This window comes from Xyrauchen texanus, chromosome 27 (assembly GCF_025860055.1).
Source record: "Xyrauchen texanus isolate HMW12.3.18 chromosome 27, RBS_HiC_50CHRs, whole genome shotgun sequence".
Classification (NCBI taxonomy): domain Eukaryota; kingdom Metazoa; phylum Chordata; class Actinopteri; order Cypriniformes; family Catostomidae; genus Xyrauchen; species Xyrauchen texanus.
In genome coordinates this window covers 26,612,861-26,636,188 of record NC_068302.1, presented here as the reverse complement: position 1 = coordinate 26,636,188, position 23,328 = coordinate 26,612,861, and the positions used below count along the sequence as shown (strand labels likewise).

The window sequence follows — 23,328 nt, the reverse complement described above, 5'->3', positions numbered from 1 at the left end:
GGGATAGTTTACCTAAAAATTGTAATTCTGTATTCATTTACTCACTCTCATATCATCCCAAACCCATGTGACTTTCTATCTTCCGTGGAACACAGGTGAATTTTTGTTGAATATTTTGGAATATTCTTCCATATAATGAATTTGAAGAACAAAATGCAAAGTATATAAAAGTATTATAAAAGTGGCCCATATGACTTGTGTGCTATAATCCAAGTCTTCTAAAACCGTACGATATCTTTGTGTCAGGAACAGGCTGACATTTAGTCATTTGGGTTTGGATTGGCATGGGGTTGGCAGGGTGAGAAAATAATGACAGAATTCACAATGCATTACCTGTGCAAAGCTGAGGTTCTGCACATCTGCCCCGTTGATTTTAATAATAGCGTCCCCTGGCTGTAGAGAGGGGCATTGGCGCCTGTCCCAGACTCTCTTTACCACCACCAGCTGCCCTCCCTGCCCCCCGGCCGTCACACTGAAACCCATGCCCCCTCCCTCGCTCCTGCCCAAGGCCACAGGTACCAGCTCACCCCCTCCCCCGCAACCTACCCCACCCGGGGCACCAGGGGATCCTAGGCCACCCGGATGAGGTCGTGGGAGGTTGTTGGCTGCACACCCATTAAAACCACAGGGTGGGAGCTCGGTTGGGGTAGTGACGACAAGAGATGTTTGGGGCATAGGAGGTCGCTGGGAGCTTGGCGCCCCTGGTGGCTGGGTGGTCGGACCCACCTCAGGTTGGGGCAGAGGGAGCGTGGTAGAGGAGAGATTGCTCTCGGAAGACTTGGAACTGTGGTGGCTGTGAGAGGGAGCAGGAAGAGAGTTGTTGTTGTAGCTGCGGACAAGGAAAGCTCTGGGTGGAGGGAGGAAGGTAAGAAATGGGTGTGTAAACAGGACAGCATTGTAAAAGATTTTAAAAAAGTGCAAAAAAGGAATTCAAGTATGTCTAAAAAGTCAATATAATCCTTGATAAGTGCAAAACACTTTCTTATGGTTAGAGATAGACTGATAATCGGCTTTACTGTTACTTTTGTAACCAACATTCACTTTTATACTTAATCAGTTTTCAGTTATTTAAATTAACATTCAGGGTTCAAAGTTAAGCTCAGTCTACAGCGTTTGTGTCCCTCCTTTTCTTTAAAACAAAGCAAAAATCGAGGTAACAGTAAGGCACTTACAATGGAAGTGAATGGGGCAAATATTTGGAGGGGTTAAAGGCAAAAATGTGAAGTTTATAATTTTATCAAAGCACTTACTTTAATTCTTCCATTAAAACACATGTTTTATTTCAGCTGTACTTTCAAGTTGATTATATCATAATTTTTACAATCATTTAAGGGTTTTAGGGTTTGGGTTTTTTTGTTTTTGTGGTTTTTTCTCCCAAATTTGGAATGCCCAATTCCCAATGCGCTCTAAGACCTCACGGTGGCATAGTGACTCGCCTCAAACCAGGTGGTGGAGGACGAATATCAGTTCCCTTCGCATCTGAGACAGTCAATCTGGACATCTTATCACATGGCTTGTTGAGAACGTTACCGCAGAGACGTAGCACTTGTGGAGGATTCACGTTATTCTACCCGGCATACATGAACAACTCACCACATGCCCCACCGCGAGTGAGAACCACATTATAGTGACCACAAGGAGGTTAACCCAACGTGACTCTACCCACCCTAGCAACCGGGCCAATTGGTAGCTTAGGAAGCCTGACTGGAGTCACTCAGCATGCCCTGCATCTGAACTTATGATTCCAGGTGTAGTAGTCGTCGTCTTTACAGGTTTAAGGTTTGATGACATTACATCGTCATGGCAACGAAGTTGTAAAATTGGCTCTAACTTTACAAAGAAAAGGTTAGTAAGTGATTTTATCACATAAAATCATGTTAACAAACAATGTTTACGTCTTGTGGCTATACTTTTAAAACAATAAGTATTTTAATGTCTACTGATTGGCCCTATTCACTTCCATTGTAAGTGCCTCACTGGAACCCAGATTTTAGTTTTTAAAAGAACTAAATATTTGGGTGGTAATCAATATTATGCCACAAATTCTGTCAATTGAGCTTAACTTGTATCGAACCCGGAATATTCCTTAAATGGCACAATTTGGTGAGTCTCTAAAGAACATGAAACAGCTATGTTCAAGAAAGAATTGCATAGCATTTAAAACAAAATAGTCTGATATTTCCACAAATAAAAGATCTAAATGGCTACAAAAAAATTATTTGTAACCATTTTAAACATAAAATAACTGCATAAATGTGATGACATAAATTATAATTATAATAATGATAATTATAATAATATAAAATATATGATATAATACATTATAATACATACTGTATAGTACTATTAATAAATACAAATATTAAAATAATAAAAATAATGTGTAGATATTCATATACAGAATATAGAAATAATAAAATATTCCTAATGCATGTTACGTTTTTGTAGTCTAAGGATAATTAAAAACTGAATCTGCATATTATTGGACACTAAAGCATAAATATAATGTGTATCGGTCATAAAAACAATATTGGTTGTTGGTTGTTTTTCATGTCAGTCAGACAGCTAATGCCTGTCTATATGGGCAGTTCTTGGCCAGAATAAGGTGCAAAGTACAAAAAATATTTTGCTGTAACAAAAAGGGGTGGCTCTGTGACACTGTTGAGCAAAAACATTATGATCATCTGCCTAATATGCTGTTGGTCCTCTGCATGCCACCAAAACATCACCGACCCACCAAGGCATGGACTCTACAAGACCCCTAAAGGTGTCCTGTGGTATCTGTCACCAAGATATAAGCAGCAGATTCTTCAAGTCCAGCAGGTTGTGAGGTGAAGCCACCATGGATCGGACAGATGCAGATATGGGGTATTTGGAAGCCAGGGCAACATCTTGAACTGTTCATCATGTTCCTCAAACCATTCCCGAACAATGTGTCCAGTGTGGCAGAGCACATTATACTGCTGAATGAGGCCACTGCCATCAGGGAATACCATTGTACCTGGTCTGCAACGATATTTAGTTAGGTTGCACATGTCAAACTGACATCCACATGAATGGCTGGACCCAGGGTTTCCCAGCAGAACATTGCCCAGAATATCACACTCCCTCCACTGCTTGTCGTCTTCCCACAGTGCATCATGGTGCCATCACTTCCCCAGGTAAACGGCACACACGTACACAGCCCTCCACATGATGTTAAAGACTCATCAGACCAGGCGTTCTTCTTCCACTGCTCTAAAGTCCAGTTCTGATGCTTGTGTGCCCATTTTTGGCTTTTTCAATGGTGGACAGGTGTCATCATGGGCACTCTGACTATCCTCCGGCTACGCAGTCTCATACGCAGTAGGGTGGGATGCACTCTGTGTTGTGACACATTCTTCCCGTAACCATCACAAAATTTTTCTGTGACTTGTGCCACAGTAGACCTTCCGTCGGTTCGCACCAGATGGGATAGCCATCGTTGCGCTCGAGCATCGATGAGCCATAGGTGCCCAATATTCTGTCGCAGGTTTTTGGTTTGTCCCTCCTCGGACCACTGTCAGTAGGTACTCACCACTGCTGACTGGGAGCACCCCACAAGCTTTGCCATTTCAGAGATGCTCTGACCCAGTTGTCTGGCCATAACAATTTGGCCCTTGTCAAATTCGCTCAGGTCTTTACTCCTGCATTCAACACATTGACTACGAGAACTGATTGTTCGCTTACCATCTAATCTACCCAGACCTTGACATGTGGCCTTGTTAGGAGATGATCAGCGTTATTCACTTCACCTGTGAGTGGTCATAATGTTTTGGCTCATCAGTGTATATATTAAACACATACAGATATTTCAAGAATGGCTATTTTAGCTTTAAGTTCCCCAATGAACACGACTGCAGAAATTAACTGGTTTGGATTTGCCATCCTTCTTACCTGCGCGTAACAATAGAGCTGACCTCCGTATCGCTGTGACTAGAGCTCATTCTCTCTGATGAGTGAGGGGCATTTGAAGAAGGCACTGCCCCCAACCCTACAGTCCCGCCCACACCATTGCCATTGGCCATGGAATAGGAAGATCGGAGTGCTGTGTTGCCATTGGCATCCAATGACTCTTTCTGCATGCAGGGGAAGAAGCTTTTGTGGTGGGACATGGAGCGGTTGAGGTTCACTATGCCAGGCTGATGTCCTTCGGGATGCTGAGGTTGTGACTGTACAGAACCCGGGGCAGCATGTTTGGCACTGTTAGGATCAGAGGGGGAGGAAAGACTGGTTTTGGGGCAGCCGTCAGGCTTGTAGAGCATGGGGTAACCTCGCCGGAGGACCACGTCTACACTGTGACCCATAGGGATGGATTTCAGCATCGCCACCGCTTCTTTATGAGACAGACCCAGCACACATGTGTCATTGATGTACACCAGGATGTCCGCTGAGAGCGAGAGAAGGAGAGCGAGATTTCTGTCATTTTCATTTGTACATGAGAGAAATCATGATCTGATCTGATTATCATTTGAGTATGCAAAATGGGGTCATATCATTTGAAATAACATTTTCCTTGATCTTTTGAGATAAGAGCTCATTGTACTATAAAAACATACTGTAACTTTCTGAACAGAAATGTGAAGAAAAAAAGGAATAAAATATATGAATACATTTACTAGCATCTTATGAAATTATTTTTTTTCAAATTCTGTTTAATTTATTTTTCCAAATTACATGTTTTACATTTTATTTTATCTGAATTATGGGTTTTAAAGTTTAATTGCATGTTAATCGTGACTCCAGTCAGGCTTCCTAAGCAACAAATTGGCCCGGTCACAAGGTTGGGTAGAGTCACGTTGGGTTAACCTCCTCGTGATCACTATAGTGTAGTTCTCGCTCTCGGTGGGGCATGTGGTGAGTTGTGCATGGATGCTACGGAGAATAGCATGAAGCCTCCATATGAGCTAGATCTCCGCAATAACGCGCTCAACAAGCCACATGGATTGACAGTCTCAGACATGGAGGCAACTGAGTTTCGTCCTCTGCCACCCGGAGTCATTACGCCACCACGAGGACCTAGAGCGCATTGGGAACTGGGCATGCCAAATTTGGGAGAAAAACGGTCTAATCAAATTAATTCATAGAATTTTAATCAAATAAAAAAGAATAACATTGCATTATTTTTAGGAGTGTCACAGCACAATACAAAACCCATTTATTATTATTATTATTATTATAATTATTATTAGTTTGGTCAAATACAGTGATGCACAGTAACACAAAATGTTTTGGTTGTTAACATAGACATCTTAAAGGGCCAGCAGAAAAAATAAACCAGGTGAAAAATGGTCATGAAAATCTTACATTTTGGCACTTTTGACCTCAGGGAAAAATAATATAAAAAATAATATGACCTCTTTAGAACATGTGTGTATTTGTGGGTCAGCACATGTGAGTGAACATTTGTGTGTGTGAGAGACCTACAAACCTACAGGCACATCTGGATTAAGAGAATCCAGCATATTTAAACCAAGATACCCTTCCAATCAAATAACACACACACACACACACACACACACACACACACACATGTTGTGTTTCCATGTTTTATGGGGACTTTCCATAGACATAATGACTTTTATACTGTACAAACTTTATATTCTATCCCCTAAACCTAACCCTACCCCTAAACCTAACCCTCACAGAAAACTTTCTGCATTTTTACATTTTCAAAAAACATAATTTAGTATGATTTATAAGCTGTTTTCCTCATGGGGACCGACAAAATGTCCCCACAAGGTCAAAAATTTCGGGTTTTACTATCCTTATGGGGACATTTGGTCCCCACAAAGTGATAAATACACGCTCACACACACACACACACACACACACACACACACAAACACACACACGCACACACAACCACACACACACACACACACACACACACATTCTAATCTAATCCAGAGAGAGACAGTGAGAATGAGGGTGAGAGAGTGAGCGACAGAGAGACAAGGGATTGACAGCCTATAACAAAAAAGTGAGGATTGGAAGGCTGGTGGGATAGATAAGAGGATAAAAGCAAACAGCTCATTCTCCCCTGATAAAATCCATCTTTCATCCATGTCTTTCTCTGATCTTTTCAATTTTTTCTCTCTCTTTCTCTACCCTGGTTTTTCTGATATGATGTCTATAAAGGTTGTTCAGTAATTTAAATCCAGATCTATTGGGCTTTTTATCTGAATGTACGTAGAGTGAGGACTTATCAGAGAGCAGTACCGTCATATCACATATAATCAGCAATGTCCATAAAAGTCCCCTGTGCAAATGGAACTGTGCACAAATGTTTATTATTAAATTATTATACCTGTCATAAGTCCATAAATATTTAAAGAAAAGACCCCTTGAAGTGCCATGTCCTGTACCGCAGATTTATATAGCAGCAAAGCCACTTAGCAGACATAGAATAGTGTTCTCAGGGTAATATGATTGTGGCAGGAAGTAAAATCCTGAATTCAGTGTAATCTTGAATTCAGTGCATCTTTGAACATTTGAAATTCATATCTCTACATGAACAATAGACCAAGTAATTTTTTGTGGCCATCTCTAGCTGACATCGAGGAAATTAGAGAAAATGCCATGGAAACAAATATTTAGGCCTGAAATCTGATGTATAGTCATATATGAATATACAGGTATATACATTTATAGTTAATATATTTTGACATTTATTTAAAGTGCATAATTTGGACAAATCTAAGTTACATACTTGAAAACTGCCATTTTTGTAGTATTTTGAAATTAATGTTACATATATGTACAAGTATGTGACTTGATAGAAGTGATAACCTCCATCCAGTTGAAGTCATAAGTTTACATACACCATAACCAAATACATTTAAACTCAGGTTTCACAATTTGTAATATTTAAATGTAGAAAACAAAACCGGTCTTAGGTCAATTAGGATCACTACTTTATTTTAAGAATTTGAAATGTCAGAATAATAGAAGGGAGAATTATTTATTTCAGTTTTTATTTCATCACATTCCCAGTGGGTCAGAAGTTTACATACACTTTGTTAGTATTTGGTAGCATTGCCTTTAAATTGTTTAACTTGGGTCCAATGTTATGGGTAGCCTTCCACAAGCTTTTCACAATAAGTTGCTGGAATTTTGGCCTGTTCCTCCAGACAGAACGGGTGTACATGCTTTTTCAGTTCTGCCTGCAATTTTTCTATCAGAATGAGGTCAGAGCTTTGTGATGGCCACTCCAATACCTTGACTTTGTTGTCCTTAAGCCATTTTGCCACAACTTTTGAGGTATGCCTGTGGTAAATGTGCATTTGGAAGACCCATTTGCGAGCTTTAACTTCCTGGCTGATGTCTTAAGATGTTGCTTCAATATATCCACATAATTTTCCTTCCTCATGATGCCATCTATTTTGTGAAATGCACCAGTCCCTCCTGCATTAAAGAACGCTCTCCTAATAGCCTGCTCCTTGCTCAGGTAGACATAGGACTCGTTTTACTGTGGATATAGATACTTGTCTACATGTTTATTCCAGCATCTTCACAAGGTCCTTTGCTGTTGTTCTAGGATTGATTTACACTTTTCACACCAAACCATGTTCATCTCAAGGAGACAGAATGTATCTCCTTCCTGAGCTGTATGATAGCTGTGTGGTCCCATGGTGTTCAAACTTGTGTACTGTTGTTTGTACAGATGAACGTGGTACCTTCAGGTGTTTGGAAATTGCTCCCAAGGATGAACCAGACTTGTGGCGTCCACAATTTATTTTCTGAAGTCTTGGCTGATTTCTTTCCCATGATGTCAAGTGCATAGGCACTGTGTTTGAAGGTAGGCCTTAAAATATATCCACTGGTACACCTCAAATTGACTCCAATTAGCCTATCAGAAGCTAATTGGCTAATTGCCTAAAGCCTTGACATCATTTTCTGAAATTTTCCAAGCTGCTTAAAGGCACAGTTAATTTAGTGTATGTAAACTACTGACCCACTGGAATTGTGATATAGTCATTTAAAAGTGAAACAATCTGTCTGTAAACAGTTGTTGGAAAAATGACTCATATCATCCACTAAGTAGATGTCCTAAATCTGCCACCATCCACTGCATGAACGAGATATAATAAAAGATGTGCTTTGATATGAATTCAAAGCCTTTGGGGTTTTGTTTTGTTTTAAGGACAGAAAGCCCCCTGATTAATTCAGCAAATAATCAATACTATAATTATTTTTTATTTTTTATGTGGTCAGTTTTTATTAAAGAAGGATGCCCCACTTTGTGCCTAGGCTGATCAACCTGAGAGGCTGGTATGGACATTTTTTTATCTGATTGGTATTTTATTTTTGTACAAAGCGAGGCAACTTTCTGGAATAGACGATAGTTCCAGCTGTGTGCTTTTAGTGACTTTTAAAGGCTACTGCGTTTAAAAACTCTCCAAGTCTCACCTGTTTTGAGTGCAGGTGGGCCTCCAGGGGTGACGCTGTACACCTGCAGGAACTCTCGAGGTCTGCTGCCACCCACGATGTTAAAGCCAAAGCCCTGAGGCCCTTTCGACAGGCGAGTGTGTATGGAATAGCCCTTCAGGTCAGATGGTTGATCTGTGAATGCAGGTACTGATTCACACACAAACACACACACACACACACACACACACACACACACACACACACACACACACACACACACACACACACACACACATTGGTGTGGCTATCCTTATGAGGACTCTCCATAGACATAATTCTTTTTTATACTACATGAACTATAGTGTATATCCCCTAAACCTAACTCTCACAAAAAAACTTTCTGCATGTTTACATTTTCAAAAAAACATAATATAATATGTTTTTTAAGCTATTTGAATTATGAGGACACTAGAAATGTCCTCATAAACCACATTTAAAGCATAATACCCTTGTAATTACCAGTTTGTAACCTTAAAAAAAAGTCCTCGTAAACCACACAGAAACACTGTAAGTGTCTGCACATGAGATGCTAAGTCCACAAAGTGCCTTAATTCTAACTGTCCACACTACAGTGTTTCAGGATTGTTATGAAAAGACACTTGAGAAATTATAAGTTATGAAGTTTATGGCATAAATATATAAAAAGGAAAAAATATAACTGCACAACTCAAAATGTTTATTCAATTTTAAGTTTAATAAACATATTACATTTATTTAATAAGCTTGCATTTTGAGTATATGAATAAACTTGCTATTTTATATTGTTTTCCTTTTTATGGAATTCATTGTTAAACAACAGCGCCATCTGCTGTGGTAAGCACAATACATCTTATAATATCTGTGAACAGTAAACTTATTACATTATATACTCTAGATGAAGTGTGTGGTTTTTTTCAGTGAAATGTTTTTTCTCATATTCCAGCTGAACTGAAAACTATGTTAACTATTCTTAGATTGACTTCCCGAAGAAGAACACTGTGGCAATTTCCAAAACACCGGCTATGTTCACAATAGCATTCTATTGTGATACTCTTACTATTTCTGAAGTATGTGTGAGTACCACAAAGTAATGCGCTTTACCTGACCACCTATTTCCCGTGCAACCAATGAACCAGAAGTAATATCAGCCGTGATTTTCAACTGCTATTTTAGGAATAGCATACTACTACACTACTCTTACTATTTCTGCAATAAAATAGTTAAATTAAAAAGAAGTAAGTAATCTAGAAGTATGCTATTCCTTACCTAGCTAGTGTCATTTTCCTGACTCATTATTTGATTGGACTGCCAACAGTTAACACATTTTTACACAAATAGTTACACAAATATAAAAAAATCCAATGGAATTTATTTTCATGATACTTGGACACAACTTAATGGGGTCATGTGACAGCAATTTACTGTTTAAACATTTCATAATGGAAAATAAGTACTGTTTCATATACAATTTTTTTTAAATATGGCATATAGCAAATAGTAGGCAGTATACAGTTTAGTATACAGTCAGCAGTAGGCTATTATTCCATTCCATTAATATTTCGGTTCAAGAATTCTGGGGTGGGACACAATGGCGGACTGGGGTGGGGGAGAAGAAGGGTATCGGAAATCTGGTTTGAAACAATAATTTTTGCAATTCCATATTGCTGATTAATGCAGAAATTACACCTTTCTACTTTACCTTTGAAGTCCCCCACATATACATGTATACACACCCATGCATAGTCCTAGTGACAAATTCTAAAGATCGCTTGGCTCGGAGGAGAAGAGACAGTAAGCACGACCTTCTCAAATATAACAGAGTGTGCTTTGAGTGATAGATAACATTAAAGGAAAAGGAGAGATGAGAGGAGAGAAGGTGGAGAGGGAAGCGGGGTTAGTGGATAAGGTTTGAAAGGCAAAGGAAACAAGGGATAAAAATTTAGGTGTGAGAGTAAAACTAAATGGCTCAGCGAAAGTCTGTCATTAATCTTTGTGTATGTGGACTGGAGAGAAAAAGAGGGAGAGCGTGTGTTTGAAGTCAAAAGTGGAGAGGGGCCAAGCTCACACACACATAAGCACGCTCTCACACACATGCACACACATATACACTCACACTCCATCTTGCTGACAATCTCTTTGCCCTGAGTCCTTGGGTCCAGCCAGCTTGTGGTCTTTGAGTTATGGCTGAAAATTGAGAGAAATTTATGACGTTTCATCAGCAACTTCAAATTCAACAGCATTAATTATCATTAAATGGATCATATTATACATTTTTGTATTATTATTTTTTTTTCCTGAAGTCCCCTTATAATGTTAATAAAAAAACTAATGTGTTGTGCTGAGTTCTGAAAGTTAAATTATGTTTTCATTGTACAATGAACTCAAAAGATCTAGGGAAATTTGTCTCCTCGTGATATGACCCTTTAAGAGATTTTACATTTTTAGGATCAAGGCAAATATTCTGCCATTTTCATTGACATGTGTGCATTATAAGTTCAAATGACGCTTTCTCATGTCAAAATCATCCAATGAGACATACAAAGGCGTCACGTCAACTTAAAGTTTAAAATCTTTGATTACTGGAGGAAGCAGATGACCTTCTATCTCAATTTTTGCCCACTCAATTTCCCCTGTATTTTCTCTCCCCCCAACCATCACCCTTCCAGCTATTCCTTCTTTTTCTCTAGCTGACTCACTTGATGTAATAGGGTTCGCCTGTGTCACTGAACGCCAGCTCCCAGTTTTCAGGCAATGCCCCTCCACGTGCTCCGTTCTCCATGGCAACACATCCATCCCGCCCACCGCCTAAGTCCCAAGTCTGATTAGGTGAGACAATTGTGGTGGGAGGGGCACTGCTGGCTCCCGCAGACCCCGCTGGGAAACAGAGAGTAGAGTACAGTGAACATGACATGAGATGCAACCATCTCATACAATCTCAGGCAGCCTGAGGGCAGCAAGAGTTCACACTGTTCATGTTACTCTCCTTCTGCCACTTCAAACACAAGAACAGCATCAATTCTAAACGTAGTGCTGTGGTTTTTAACGTCAGAAATATGCAAAATACAAAAACTGTGTTCCGGTTGAGGTGACGTCTTCTAATTTCACACATTTCTCTTAAAAACTGTGTTCAAAACAACAGTTTAAAATAAATGACTACTATATGAAGTCAAGTCCATCAACAGATCCACTCAAAGTGCAAACATATATTGCACACAATATATATACAATAATACAGTGGCCCTAAAAAGTATTTGAACAGTTAAGCTACACTTAAAAATATTTTAATTTAATTACATTCAGCATCTGCAAAAAAATTAATAAATAAATAATTGATGCTAATTTCACTAGTTAAATATGCTCTGGGATTTCCAGGTCCAGAAACACATGAGTCAGGTCACTAGCCGTTTAAGCCATTCGGCCAAGCAGGCCCAGGCACACATAGAGATTTAGTTCATTAGCAAAGTGCCATTAGGCCAAGCAGGCCAAGGCACACCTAGCTAGTATACACTCGGTGCACATGGATCTTCAGAACGGCAGCAGTACATAAGTCTTGGCAGTAGATGTTTTGTGTCTGTGCAGCTTTCCTTCTTTGTTGGGGGACTGCATTTATGTCTAATTGTGAAACAGCATGTCATACATTCTTGATGCAGCATGTTTTGTGTTTTTCTAATTGTGCAGCAGAAGCAGAAGTCCACATGCTTAACTCAGTATGTCTGTGTATGTTGTGGTAGTTTCAAGTCTCATCCTCACACTGGGAAAATACAGGAAAAACAGCAGCAGCAGCGTAGCAGATCTAATCTGCCAAGACCAATATCCTATCAATATGTCATACCCACATTAACATGCTAAATCTCTCTGAGAGTTGTCATTACTGAACTATTGTTTTAACTTAACTTTTTTGAGAAAAGTTTTGCATGTACATTTGCTATCTTCATATTAGATTTTATGCTAACACAATAATGTTCATGCATTTTAAAGAGTGGCTAAAGTAGTCTATCCAAATACCTTCTGAATTCACTATGTACAAGCTCTTCTTTTCAGATAATAATTTGAACTGATTCCAAAATAAATTTTGTGTTCAATGCCATACCTGACAGACCAGAGTCTTCCTCACTGTTGTCACCTTCCTCCACTGCCTTCTCCAGGTTGCTGAGCGATTTGCTGCGGGTACGGAAGTTCCTCAGGAGGTTTCTGTGTTCCTGGTATGTAATGGGGGGACTGTCGGGGCCAATGTGTATCGGTCGAGGTGTTCCATAGTAGTTCCCTATAAATATGGAGGATCCCTTTAAAGCAACAAGCTAGAACTTTTCCAATCAGCAAAACCTTATATGAAATTGCAAAAACAATGGCCAATGGACAAAAACAATGCATTACGTGCAGTAACAGAAGCAGTCCTTGACAAGTTAATCTGTTTATAGTCTAAACACTATGGTCTTTGAGTAAATATCTGATGTTCAATTTCTGAAGCATAGAGCTCTTCCTGGAATTGTGGACCAGAACACTAATTTTAAGTTTTGATCAGTAGCCTTAGGAACTTCAAGATCTCCTTTTTCAAAATTTTGCTCAAATCCAGCCAACATATTGCTGGCCCCATCAAGTATTTGTACACTTATGCCACCCTTAAAAATTTGTGAATGTCTTTGCGAGCAAAATATCAAACCAAGTGGCATTTATTTGAAATTAAATACAGCACAAACACACTTTTTAAGCAAAACATTTCCCTAAAAAGAAGATGGTTTCTTGTAGTCAAAGGTTGTGGATCATGTCCATACTTAATGTGATGAACTGTAAATGTGGTTCCTCTGCTAGGGCACCTCTTTGAATTGTGGGAAATTTACTTCATATATCAACCTAAAAATCCTGTATGACAAGTTGGTTAGAAGTATTTGTAAGAATGGTTCTGAGAAGGTTTTAGCACCAATTGTTCTCATGTGCATGTGCCATATTGTTCTATAATGCCATGCAATTCACGCATTTATAAGTGTGAGCCAAGTGTCCAAAATGGTCTAAATAATTTTAGGGTTACTAAAGTTCATATAAAATTCAGTTCAGTATAAGTATTTATTGTGCTGTCAGAAAAAAAAAAAAATGTGTCATTCATGGCTTGAAGCCTACATCAACTCAAAATGGGAGCCAAGCAAAAATAAATGTTCATATAAAATTATCTAACATATCTTTCAAAGCAGATTTTTATGTGTCCTCATCAATACTGATAATATCATTTTCGTTTTACATTTTATCTCAAGAGGAATTATTTTCTGCTCCCAGCAGCCGCTGCCCTAGATCATGCTATCTTCAAACCCCTTAATCATAGATGTTCTGAAACTAATAAACTGGAACTCAGTTTTTTTTTTTTTTTTTTTTTGCATGGGGAAAATGAGATAAATTCACATCTGAAAACCTACCTCAAACATTCAACAGACAGGCTGAATGTTAACATTTTGTTTAAAAAAAAAAATTAAACACTGTTTTCCAACTAACATGATTAAATTAAAGATGCAAAGCTACAATTTATGTTACAACACCACCAGGTGTGCACAATCCCCACTCTTTTAGCCAAGAGAAACAGAGTTTGCTGAGCTAATGTAGCACAGCTACATGTTTGGAACTTTTAGAGACATTTAACTACAGGCTAACTACCTACTGGGAGCCTTATTTACTGACGGAGAGAGAGAGTTGCAAGTGAGAGAGTGAGGGAATTGAGTTGGGAATGTTCAGAGAGGGGGAAACTGAAACAGGGATTACAGAGAAAAGCCTCTTTTCTCATGTACTGAGTGATAGATAAAAAGGAGTTTGGTCTGGCCTCCGGCTTGAGGGAATGATTCATAGCCTGCACCACTGCTCAGGTGTGTTTAAAAAACCCTTTATAATTCATCATAGACATTTAAAAAAATATATAATTTTTTTTTGCACGAGTAGTTCTAGCGATATCATATTTACATGCATATTTACATCTATCATCTCACTGTTAAAGCCCCCCAAAATGTTAGATATGCAACCTTAAAATCATGACCACAGGACACTGAGAGAGACGACAGCTTAAAGGGATGGTTCAACCAAAAATGAAAATTCTCTTATCATTTACTCACCCTCATGCCATACCAGATGTGTATGACTTTCTTTCTTCAGCAGAACACAAACAAAGATTTTTAGAAGAATATCTCAGCTCTGTTGGTCCTAACAATGCTAAGGTGAATGGTGATCAGACCTTTGCAGCTCCAAATATAACACAAAGGAAACATTAAATTAATCCATATATATAATAGGAGTGGGGTGAGAAACAGATTAAAAAATTTTTTTTTTACTCTAAATGCCCACTTTCACTTTCACGCTCCCTGAACCACTGTTTCACATTTTGATCCCGATAAATCTTGGCATTATCCTGGAATATGCCCGTGCTGTCAGGGAAGAAAAAATCCATTGATGGGATAACCTAGTCATTCAATGCATTCATGTAGTCAGCTGACTTCATTTTATTGCCGCATAAAGTTGCTGAGCCTAGACCTAACCAATTGAAGCAAACCCAGATCATAACACTCCCTCCAGAGGCTTGTACAGTGGGCACTATGCATGACGGGTGTATCGCTTCATGCTCTACCCTTCTTACCCTCACACGGCCATTGTTTGGAATAGGGTAAATCTGGACTCATCAGACGACATTACCTTTTTCCATTGCTCCACAGTCCAATCTTTATTCTCCCTAGCAAATTGAAGTCTTTTTTTTTTTCAGATAAGCCTCACTAACAAGTGGCTTTCTTGTGGCCACACAGCTGTTCAGTCCCAATCCTGTAAATTATATTGTGGAAATGCCCTTACTTTCACTATTAAACATAGCCATGAATTCTACTGTTGATTTTTTTCTCTGATCACAATCATTCAAGGTTTGTTTCTGACCACATTTCTTCTGAGAAACTGACAGTTCAGCACTATCCTTCCAGGTTTTAATAATTAGTTGGACATTTCTTATCCCAATTCCAGTTATCTCTTTGGTACAGGAATGGCTGTTTTATGACCAATGGAACACAGTGGAGTGTTTGAGAAACCTGTTTGAAAGCAATTATTATTTTCTCAATTCCGCTGTGGTGCAGAAATAACACACTTCAGCTTTAAACTCAAGACACAAATTGGCTAAGAAATATCCAAAACACAAGTCAGCAAAAATAAATATTCATAAATCCAAGCACTGCAAACATAGCTCTGATTCTAAATGTGCAGCTGTGTGGTTGAAACCCTTAACAAAGCCATCAGCCAGCTCAAACATCAGCCTGCATTACATGCTTGTTCTCTCAATATTAGGGCTCGTTTTAGCTCTTTCTGCTGATAATGTAGCCAGCATGGCACTTTTCTCTGCAGTCTGGAGGGTGTTTCTCATCATTCTGATTGGCTGGACCATTTGGAGCTCTGGCATGACACCCTGAACCTCACCATGTGTTTATAAGCACACACAAATGCATGCTTATGCGCACAAACTCAGCTAATCGGGCCTGTCTGTTCCACATATTTATCTAAACCAGATTCACTTGACCAATAAATAAGGGCATAATCATGTTTCTTTGCCATTTTTATAGCATGGTTTATAACATTAAAAGCATTCAATGCATTGTTTAGATTGGCATAAGCAATAAGATCACTGTTTAGATGCATTACTGTTTTCCTCAATCAGACACATTTATGAAAAAGTAAAACAGAATATTCAAACGACAAAAAAAATTACTTATTTTTATTTGATTTTATACATTAGAACTTGATTTTATACACTGAAAATTGGTTGGATTGTGAAAAATTGGGTGTTACAATACCTGAAGTATGGAGTGAGGTGATTGGAGTGTAGGGGTTGTAAATAGGGTTGCAGCGGTATACCGGTTTCATGGTATACCACAGTTTGAAAATAGACGGTTATCATACCATGTACATTTGCTTATCTATGGTATTGAGAAAAAAATGCAACCGGACGGAGAATCTTACATGCACGTGCACATCTTCTTTGCTCCTTGTCTGCCTGACTCGTCAACTTGCGTCACACACACACACACACACACACACACACAAATGCAGTGGAAAAAATGTCAGAGAGAAGTGAGGGGAGAGGGTCGGACATGAGTGTGTGTGTGTGTGTGTGTGTGTGTGTGTGTGTGTGTGTGTGTGTGTGTGAGTTAAAGCAGTGTTTCTCAACTGGTCTATTTGGACTGGGTCGCGGACAGCAGGGAACGAGCAATGCCATGGTTCTCCCATTGAAGATATTTCGGCATCCGCCCAAGTAATCTACTATTTAGGACTGCCAAGGCAGATTTAATGATAATCTCGCAAACAGCTAAAGCAGACATGGGCAACATACGCCCCGCAGTCCGGATCAGGCCTTCCACATGGTTTAATGGGGCCCGTGGATCATTTATCGTAAAAGAGTTTTTTTTTTTTATTGGATATTTCAGTTAACTTGCATTGGGACCTAACGCGTCTCTACAAGCGTTTAACATGCTGGCAACCATGCACGTCTCGCTTTCCCCTTTGAACAAACTTAGCGATCTGTAGTGCAATATTCTGCTCAAGGGAAAGTGTTATACGGCTACTCTGTGTCCATTCTTGAGGCTGCTTGTGATGTTTGGTGCTACTAATTTTGCATGTAAACCTTCTCAGTGATTAAATTAAATATAAAAGTAGATCTCGGCATCAATGACATGCGAGCAATAGCAAGCCAGAGACAAATATGTATCTGTATTTTTTATTTGTGCAATTGAGAAATGTTGAAGTCCCTTCATACCTGCATGTTAATCTAACTCTTGCAGTAATAATTTATCATAGTCATGCAGTCTGTGTTATTCAGTTGTGTGCTGAAAGTCAAACGTTGACATCAACAATAAAGATGATGTCACTTGATGCATGTCTTGTACTTGAAAACCATGAACAAAACTATGCAACATAAAAGGAAATGCAACCCAGGATACATTAAATACAGGTTATGTTTAATCTATGGCAGGTCAACACTTGATGTCCAATGTAAAATCTGTCCTGAAGCAAAACCAGTTGAGAAGCACTGAGTTAAAGTTACAGACAGGAGCCGTCTAAAGTATATGTTAATTATTAATAATCATAGGACATTAATTCAAAAGCTCACACAGCTGATGTTATTTTTCATTTAGTAGTTAATTTAACATGTAAACTAATATGCTATATTTATATAACATGTTGTGGAAATTGCAGTAACTTGCAAGAGACAACTTCGCACTTTGAGCACACAAATACGTGTGTCGTTTATTTAGTAAGAAAAAACACCAGAGAAACAAATGGCGCCGACAAGCGTCCTACGTCATCACCCATACAGAACATTTAAAGGGACCACGATCCCTGAACAGTTATGAGGAAAAACGCTAAGAACAAAGTACTGCATTTATCACCAACAATGTATAGAACTAAATTTAACACAAAGGTGAATTATGTATGTCACAGTCACTACACACGTCCCCCCAGAATTCACCGTATCCGCAGAACCAAACTGTCAACGGGGAGGTGGGCGTATCAACCGACCACAATGACTGTGCTGTACTGGAGGTTGAGGAGACCTCACTGCAGCCGGTGTCCCGTCATGACCCGGGTGTGGGGCATGGAGTGTAGGAGGTTCAGGAGCAAGGGGTGGAGGCAGAGCAGGAGGCCGTCCGCGGCGTGGGGGCTGGGCCAGGTCGATGGGCCTGGCCACGTCCAAATGAGCCGGTTTGAGGCGGTCGATAGAAAGTCGCTCCGGTTTGCCGCCTCTGTCCACCACAAAATGTTTGTCCCCCGTCTCCAGAACCCGGAATGGGCCCTCATAGGGCGGACGTAGCGGTCCCCTGTGGGCATCGTGGCGAATTAAAACGTAGTCAGCCGTCTGAAGTCCAGCGGGGATGTGTGACTGAGGGAGGCCGTGACGTGAAGTTGGAACAGGTGCGAAAAGCCTTGCATTGTCCAGTAGAATATACCGCTGGAAAGTAGCAGACCAGGGAACAGTGGCACTAGGGACAAACTCCCCCGGTACTCGCAGTGGCTGTCCATAAACAAGCTCCGTGGATGAGGACTGAAGGTCCTCCTTTGGCGCAGTCCTGATGCCAAGCAACACCCATGGGAGCTTGTCGACCCAGTTGCTGTCTTTGAGGCTGGCACGCAGGGCAGCCTTCATTGACCTATGAAAACATTCACAGAGTCCGTTAGCCTGCGGGTGATATGCGGTCATGTGGTGGAGTTTCACTCCGAGGCTCTGTGCGACAGTGTCCCACAGCTCAGACGTGAACCACGCCACGGTCAGAGGATATGTCCGAAGGAGTGCCAAAATGGGCAACCCAGGTGCCAATAAATGCCCGTGTCATCTCGACAGACGCCATTGACGTCAAAGGCACAACCTCGGGCCAGCGGGTGGTCCTGTCAACCATGGTGAACAGATATGTGAAACCGTGAGAGGAGGGCAGAGGACCGACCAGGTCCACGTTTACATGATCAAAACGTCTCTCCGGAACCGGGAACAAACCTAACAGGGCTTTAGTGTGGCGGTGGACTTTGGCTCGTTGGCACTCAACACAGATGTTAGCCCAATCCCTAACGTCCTTCTTGAGGCCGTGCCAAACAAACTTATCTGCAACCAGTCTCTGTGACGCTTTCGAACCTGGGTGGGAGAGACCATGGATGGCGTCAAAAACTTGTCATCTCCATCCCGAGGGAACGACTGACCGAGGACTACCTGTGGAGATGTCACACAGGAGCGTGGTGCCGGCATCGCCAAAAACCACATCCTCGATCTGCAGACCTGTAGTCGAGGTCCTCAGGAGTTGCACGTCCGGGTCTGTGGCCTGAGTGGCCGCCATGCGGTTGTAATCCAAACCCAGGTGGACTGCCCCCGCCACAACCCGTGATAGGCAGTCAGCCACGTGGTTGGTCTTACCAGCAACGTGCTGCAAGTCCGTGGTGAACTCCGAAATGTAGGACAGATGACGTTGCTGGCGGGCGGACCACGGTTCAGCCACCTTGGCCATGGCAAAAGTCAACGGCTTGTGGTCCACAAACGCAGTGAAGTGTCGGCCTTCCAGCAGGGAACGAAAGTGTCGGATGGCGAGGTAGAGACCCAGCAGCTCCTGGTCGAAAGTGCTGTACTTCCGCTCACAGGGGCGCAGCTGAAGGCTAAAGAAAGCCAGCGGCTGCCAGGCACCGCCTACCCACTGCTCGTAGACAGCACCGACAGCATAGTCTGAGGCATCCGAGGTGATGGCGATGGGGGCTGTTGGAGAAGGATGCGCCAGCATGGTGGCGTTCGCTAGGGCTGCCTTAGTGGCGGCAAAAGCCCTGTCTCTACTCTCAATCCAGTCCACAACGTGCTGTGGTTTACCTTTCTGGATGCCGTTGAATTACCGAGAGCCGACACTACGTAGTAGTATTTTGTTGTATCCGCGGTGATCTCACGCAGCGCGAACTGCGCTTCAGTCTGTGCGAACCATGCCTATGCGGACGATTCCCAGAATTCGGGGAGTTTGAGGGTGACAGCGTTCGCAGTCATGGTCGTGTTGTGTCACTGGATACGTCCAGCAGACTAACGTCGGGGTCACCAGTGTGGAAATTGCAGTAACTTGCAAGAGACAACTTCGCACTTTGAGCACACAAATACGTGTGTCGTTTATTTAGTAAGAAAAAACACCAGAGAAACAAATGGCGCCGACAAGCGTCCTACGTCATCACCCATACAGAACATTTAAAGGGACCACGATCCCTGAACAGTTATGAGGAAAAACGCTAAGAACAAAGTACTGCATTTATCACCAACAATGTATAGAACTAAATTTAACACAAAGGTGAATTATGTATGTCACAGTCACTACAATGTTATAGTTACATTTTTATCATGTTTATAATTTGATTTATTATTATAATTCTGTTAGCGTTCTTATTTTTTCTATTTATTTTATTTTCAAAAGGGAGACATTTTTTACACATACTTCAATAAAATAAATGGTTTCAATTATAATAAAGTGTTTGCTAAAAATTTTTTTTATAAATAACCCTTCTGTTTTCACTGATAATAGAAATTGTGTAATACCATATACTGTGATACCGTGAAATCGTGATATTTTCTGAGACGGTTATCATACCGTGAAAATCTTATACCGTTGCAACCCTAGTTGTAAAATAAGAGGCTTTTGACACGTCAGCGGAAAAGTAAAGATGTTTCAGAGGTGGAACAAGTTATTGCATTTTGGTGAAAGATTATTACTTTTTTTATTTTTTTTGGGAAATAAAATTACAGGCATACCATCAAACCAGTGCATTCCAATCTGCATTCGTGCTGCTGTTTACCAGCAAAGAGGGACTGAAGCGGTTGTCAGAATGAACCAGCTACCTTTATTTTTTATGTTACAAACATTCAAATGATCGCTAAATAAAAGTTTAGCTTATTTAGAGATTACTGTTTTAATGCAGCTTTGTGGTAATAATTTATGACGTCAAACAAGGAATGTATAAACTAGTTAGACCACTTGAGCCTTCTCTCATTCTCACCACTTCCGGTGCAACAAGTGGAAGGGCTAGGATTTTATAATCATCTATGCTTGATGAACTCAGAATCCCATGCCGCATTGCAGTTTAAACAATGGTGCGCATAGCCGACAATCGCGTTCACATCTTATCTGTCATAATCTTTATAAACATCTAAAAATCCCATTATATATAATATTATATAATAATATAATATTAATATATTAATATATAATAATATATAATCTGTCCTCCAGTCCATCTGCTGTGAAGTGTAATGTGACTTTTTTTTTATTACAGTGCGCATTAAAGAACTCACGCTGGGGGATCCATAAGCACAGGAAGAACTCAGAGACGAAAGGGTTAAGAAAGTAAAAAGTGTCAATTTTGATTCAATCTTGCCTCAATTACCATTTACTTTCATTACATCTTTTTAATATACAATGAAAGTGAATGGTGACTGAGGCTAACATTCTCCCTAACATCTTTGATGTTGAAGGGAAGAAAGACATAGGCTTTGGAACAGCATGAGGGTGTGGAAATGATGACAGAATTAAAATGTTTGAGAGATCTATCCCTTTAAGTGCACTGAATATAAAGAAGATAAATGAGAGACTGATGCTGACCTTTGAACTTCCCACTTTCCAGAAGGGCTCCAGACTCCTCCAGGGAGAAGAATTCCTCAATGGATACAAAGTTATAATCCACCCCTGAGATCTCTCCGTCCCGTGGTTGCCTGGTTGTACCTGAATCAGAGAGCAGGGATATGAGCATTTATATATAACAGTGTCAAAACTGAACACTCGTCAAGCAAATGCGAGTTAAATTTGTGTTTGGCTCCAAACTCCAGTTGGTCGGTAACTTTATTAAGAACAGCAACATAAGTTTATCTGCCTAAAGTTGTTTTTTCTTCACAACTTTATGTGGTTACACATACAGTATGGGGAATATTCTGTGCATTACACCAACAAAACACAAATTGGAGGAACTCAATTATGATCCCTCTTCATGTTTTTGTGAAAGTTGCAGATTCACAACAAGCCCTCTAAATCTGCAAACACAGAAACTAAAAATAAAGGCCAGTAGTGCTACAGACGTTATGTGGGGCAGTTAGAGAGATCCACCATTATTTTTTCATAAAGTTGCATCTTCCCTTTGCTAAAAATCGAATAAAAAAAAAAAACAACATTCGGATGACATCACCAAGAGGCCTGTCACTTTGATGTGTATCCCGTTTGAAACAGCAGACCACAGAGAAAACACAAGCACAGCTGTCACACATGTACACAGGACTCGTAGAGAGTTGATTGGCCTTGATGTAGAAAAGAGGCAGAGAGAAATGTCTGATATGACAGTCAAATTAAGATATGGTGTCTATGAGTAGAAAACAGTTATTGAACTGCTTTTACATTCGTACTACATATAAAAAGTATAATAATATTTATGTGTTTACATGTCTCTTTGTATATGATTTCAACAGTGTGAGGTGAAACCTGATTAGGATTAAGATTTCACACACAGTGATGAGATTACACAGCTCTCTCTCAGCTTTCTTCTCAAATGAAAGTTAGAACAAAGTTGATTTTCTTGTGGAAGATTACCAATGCCGACGTGCATCCTGAATTATGCTAAACGAAACACTCCAGCGTTTCAGCACAGATATTCGTATACGGTCAGTGAGTAACATGCATGCTTAAATGAAACAACCTTGCTCACATAACAAACAGCTTTGAAGCAAAAGTTCTCAAGACTCCAGAGTAGAGGTTTTATGTGGCTTTATAAGGTGCGTTTAATGCACAAACACTATAGGCTACACAATTATTCAATATATAGCAGGATTGTAAGGATTTAAAAGCCTTCAGCCACCATATACAATAAATAATTTAATTATTAACAAAACACTGCATTGTCCCTAGGCATTATGCGCTCTATGATATCGCAGAGCCTGTACTGCATTAACCTTAATGGCAGCACATCTAAAAAGCATCTCCTTAAAATATTACAAATTTTTACACAATGTTTTGTGCAATGCACATGAACCCCTCACATCCTCTCTGGGTGGAAATTAATTGGGCTACTCTCTAATGAATAACTAACATATGTGAAAGTGAAACTAGACAGGAGCCACATGTGACTTTCAGATGTGAATGTGAAAGTGGAGATTTATAGTAAAAAAACACTTATATATTATTCTGTTTCTCACCCACATTTATTATATCACTTTTAAATACATGGATTTTACCACTGGTATCTTATGAATTACTTTTATACTGCTTTTATCTGTTTTTTGGTCCTTCAAAGTTCTGGTCACCATTCACTTGCATTGAAAAAAACTACAGATCTGAAATATTCTTATAAAAATCTTTGTTTGTGTTCAGCAGAAGAAAGTCATACACATCTGGGATAGCATAGATG

General features: G+C 40.0%; 1 protein-coding gene across 2 annotated transcripts in view; it reads right to left on the bottom strand.

Moving 5' to 3' along the window:
- Window positions 1-23,328, bottom strand: part of magixa (MAGI family member, X-linked a) — a 68,690-nt gene that overhangs the window by 25,603 nt on the left and 19,759 nt on the right. For both annotated transcript variants that reach the window (XM_052094597.1, XM_052094598.1), the window contains exons 4-10: window positions 21,540-21,659; window positions 12,521-12,694; window positions 11,127-11,304; window positions 10,544-10,614; window positions 8,431-8,598; window positions 3,916-4,408; window positions 334-847 (exon numbers count right to left, since the gene is read on the bottom strand). In XM_052094597.1, the coding sequence (XP_051950557.1) occupies window positions 334-847; window positions 3,916-4,408; window positions 8,431-8,598; window positions 10,544-10,614; window positions 11,127-11,304; window positions 12,521-12,694; window positions 21,540-21,659 (1,718 nt within the window). The remainder of the gene's footprint in view (window positions 1-333; window positions 848-3,915; window positions 4,409-8,430; window positions 8,599-10,543; window positions 10,615-11,126; window positions 11,305-12,520; window positions 12,695-21,539; window positions 21,660-23,328) is intronic.